The 4224-nt window shown below is 37.2% G+C and overlaps 1 protein-coding gene across 1 annotated transcript in view; it reads left to right on the top strand.

Moving 5' to 3' along the window:
• g2e3 (G2/M-phase specific E3 ubiquitin protein ligase) overlaps positions 1 to 4224 on the top strand; it is a 7977-nt gene extending 3753 nt beyond the window's left edge. Inside the window, exons 10-14 of the mRNA XM_016279861.1 lie at positions 1560 to 1870; positions 1990 to 2171; positions 2288 to 2460; positions 3631 to 3842; positions 3968 to 4224. Of these exons, the coding sequence (XP_016135347.1) occupies positions 1560 to 1870; positions 1990 to 2171; positions 2288 to 2460; positions 3631 to 3842; positions 3968 to 4215 (1126 nt within the window). The 3' untranslated portion in view covers positions 4216 to 4224. The remainder of the gene's footprint in view (positions 1 to 1559; positions 1871 to 1989; positions 2172 to 2287; positions 2461 to 3630; positions 3843 to 3967) is intronic.

The following is a 4224-nucleotide window of genomic DNA, read 5'->3' as shown; positions in this document are numbered from 1 at the left end:
TATATATATATATATATATATATATATATATATATATTAGGGCTGTCAGTTTAACACGTTAACTTAATTAGTTATGAAAAAATAACATGATTAAAATATTTTATCGCAGTTAACACACTGCGGGGCACCCCCAAACCTGTACGTCATCTTACATTTCATCGTTGACTGTTGTCAAATACAATGCAGGGCAACAATTTAAAAAATGCAGTTATGCCCTAAAATTCAAGATATTTGGGGGGGAATGTATGTCTCATATCTCTCATACCTTTTTGTCTCATATTTATATATACATTTATATAAGCGATATCATACGAGCAGCGAGAGCAATATCACAGTTCTGTTTTTGTCCTGATTTGCACGAGTGCAAAGGTGATTTGATACAACAGTTCAGTAAATAAGAAGTTAAGATTCTGTTATATTTTAAACACAATATTGTATGTTTTATCTAAATTTTGCTAACGAAAATATTACCTATAAAGTCACAGCAGAACTGTTGTGCATCTGTAAAAAACACAGCGATGTTTGGTTTCTGAATGAATCTGCGTTTTGAACGAATCATGTGAACCAATGATTCAAAGGCCCATTAAAGACAGACGGTGCATTCCAAACGGGATATATCGCCCTCCGAAGGGCACTTCGGAGTGAAAACAATCATGGTGGCCATACTGAAGGGTCGTCCAAACCGAAGTGCTCAAAACTGGCCACTTCAAAGGGCCCTTCGGAATGAAGGTTTTCGAAGGGTACAACTGATGGACACTTCGGGCTCCCATGATCCTTTGCACAGATTCTTTGCATGATGACGGAGCCTCCGTGCGGGCGCAGGATGATGACGCAGAAGGGCACTTCAAGAAACAGTTGTTTGGTCGCCTACACCCTTCAACCCTTCGAAGCTCTCACTCCGGAGGGTAAACCCTTTGAAGGGATGAGCCCTTCCGAATAGAAGGCAGGGCAAGCCGTTTACTACATTCCTGAATGAATCAGTCGTTTGAACGAAACAGTTTCTTCTTTAGAGTATCATTTCATTTACAAAAAAAAAAAAAACATTAAAGGGATAGTTCACCAAAAATAAATTATGTCATCATTTACTCACCCTCATGTTGTTTCAAACCTGACTTGCTTTCTTTTGCACAACATAAAAGAAGGTATCTTGAAGACTGTTGGTAACAAAGCTGTTTTGGTCACTAGTGACTTTCACTGCATGAACAAAAAATACTGAGATGTTTCTCAAATGATCTTGTTTTATGTTACATACTTTATGCTAGGCCGTTGTAGCCTAAACATTTAACACAATAAAAGCTTTAAATTATCTTTTGGGGGTATTTTCACAGCCAAATTTTGTTTGAGATTAATTAATCGCAGGACCCCGTAATTAATTAGATTAAAACATTTGAATTGACTGACAGCCCTAATATATATATATATATATATATAATTATATATATTTTTTCTTTTTTTAAATCGGCAAAACAAATGCAGCATAAAGTGTATTCAATAAATATATTTATTTATATATATATATTGAATTGTAGTAGTAGCAGCTCTCTCTCCTTGTTTTCTAGGCAATGTGTTCCTGCCACTTCTCCAGAGGTCTTAATGGATCTGGCCCATCAGATATCACAGCAGCAGTCTACAGAGGTGCTAGTGGAAGATGATGATGGGGTGATGGAGGCAGCTCTGCGGGTTCTGCGGGTTCTGCGGCAAAGTGACTTTAATCCCTGTTGCACGCTTTCTGTGAAATTCTCCCAAGACAAACATAGCAACAACATTAGGAATCAGCGTCGCTTCCTCAGACGTCTTGTTTCAAAACTGCAGATGGCAGAAATCTTTGAGGGCCCTGATGGATCTAAAAACCTGGCTCTGAACTCAAAAGGTAGGACACTTTTTGTTTGTTTCGATTTCCTTTTCTTGAAAATTTGCCATTCCGGGCTTATATACATAAAGCCCCTCTCACTGCTGCCTTCAAAATGAACAATTGTTGTGTGTGAACAGCTCTGAGGGATGACCTCTACTTTGAAGTCGGCAGTCTGTTGGCCCTCTCTTTGGTTCATGGAGGTCCTCCTGTGGGCTTCTTCTCTCCAGCACTGTACCATAGTCTGTTTAACTACCCCACAAACTACAGGCCTACTTTACAAGACCTTGGAGACACTGCTTTTGCACACAAAATCCGACAGGTGAGTTTTGTTTTTCCTGACATTGTGCTTCAAACCTGCTGTTGCACTGAGGTGCGTCATTACAGTGAACCAAAAGGTTGTTGTACACCTGTTAAACTCTAAAAGTGCCCTTTTAGATTGCAGAAGCAAAGTCAATGAAGGAGCTGAGAATGGCAATGCAGTCAGCATCACAGTATTTGGAAGCAGCCGGTTGCTGGCGAAAGATCAGAGAACTCCCAGAGAAGGACATGCTGGTGGAGGATGTACTAAATTTCTACCTGATCATCAGACTACAGCTGCCTCTGCAGAGGTTGGTACCCTAACTTATTCCTGTGATGGCAAAGCATTATACCAGTCTTCAATATCACATGATCCATCAGAAATGATTCAAAAATGCTGACTGCTCAAGAAACATTTCTTACTGTTATCAAAATTGAAAGCTGTTGTGCTGCTGAATATTTAGCTGAACCCATGTTTTTGGTCTTTGATGAATAGAAAGGTTCGAAAGAACAGTATTTATCTGAAATAGAATTGCCATAAATGTGACCCTGGGCCACAAAACCAAAATATGATGTATTGATTTATACATGAATGAATAAATAAGCTTTCCATTGGTGTATGGTTTGTTAGGATAGGACAATATTTGGTCAAGATACAACTATTTGAAAATCTGGAATCTGAGGGTGCAAAAAAAATACAAATATTGAGAAAATCGCCTTTAAAGTTATCCAAATGAAGTTCTTAGCAATGCATATTACTAATCATAAATTTTGTTTGGATTATTTACAGTATGAAATTGACAAAATATCTTCATGGAACATGATCTTTACTTAATATCCTAATGATTTTTGGCATAAAAGAAAAGTTGATCATTTTGACCAATGTATATACAATGTATTGTTGCCAATTGCTACAAATCTACCTGTGCTACTTATGACTGGTTATATCGTCCCGGGTCACAAATGTCTTTACTGTCAATTTTAAAGCAGCTGAAGTAAAGTTTTTATTTTGTTTTATTTATTTTTTTATCTTTCTAAGAAAACTTTTGAATGGTGGTGTATACAGCAGATATGTTTAATGTTTTTTCTCACTTTTCTCAATGTTTCTCACTGTAAGTAAATGCTCATTCAACTGACAAAATATCTTCATGGAACATGATCTTTACTTAATATCCTAATGATTTTTGGCATAAAAGAAAAGTTGATCATTTTGACCAATGTATATACAATGTATTGTTGCCAATTGCTACAAATCTACCTGTGCTACTTATGACTGGTTATATCGTCCCGGGTCACAAATGTCTTTACTGTCAATTTTAAAGCAGTAAAGTTTTTATTTTGTTTTATTTATTTTTTTATCTTTCTAAGAAAACTTTTGAATGGTGGTGTATACAGCAGATATGTTTAATGTTTTTTCTCACTTTTCTCAATGTTTCTCACTGTAAGTAAATGCTCATTCAAGTTCATATTGCCTTTCTCAGATTTCGTGAGGGTTTGAGGACACTAGGACTGTTTGAGCAGGTTCAGATGTGTACAGAGGCTTTCCATTCAGTCTTCTGTGGGCCTGTGGAAAGGCTGACGGCCAAATCTGTCATGGAGCTCTTTACCGTCCGGTTTTCAGAAGAAAAAGAGCAACAAGAAAAAGAGAACACAACAATACACTTTTGGAAAAAGTATCTGCATGAGTGTGAAGGTATGTTCACTACAGAATTCATATTGTTTCAGTACAATTTAGATTCTTATGCATATTTAAAAATGTATGATAAAATATTAAGATATGTTAGAAAATAAGAAATTAACCCTTTCCTTGTGTTTCAGAGGGTCAGTGTGCAGCACCACTTGAGGACCTCCTAACATTCACCACTGCTACAGATTTGGCTCCGTCCATTGGATTCCATCCCACTCCATCTATTTCATTCTTCAGCTCACCAGACCCCTCGTGTGCCTTTCCTCAGAGCCACTGGGATGCCAATCATCTCTTTCTGCCAATACAACCCTCATATGAGCTCTTCAAGAAACACTTGGATTACACAGTGTGTCAGTTCTCAGTTATGCAGGGCATTTAAAAAAAAAAA

This window comes from Sinocyclocheilus grahami, unplaced genomic scaffold (assembly GCF_001515645.1).
Source record: "Sinocyclocheilus grahami isolate Dianchi unplaced genomic scaffold, SAMN03320097.WGS_v1.1 scaffold134.1, whole genome shotgun sequence".
In the NCBI taxonomy this organism is placed as follows: domain Eukaryota; kingdom Metazoa; phylum Chordata; class Actinopteri; order Cypriniformes; family Cyprinidae; genus Sinocyclocheilus; species Sinocyclocheilus grahami.
The sequence above is the reverse complement of the archived record's forward strand: the minus strand, read 5'-3'. Positions and strand labels throughout refer to the sequence as shown.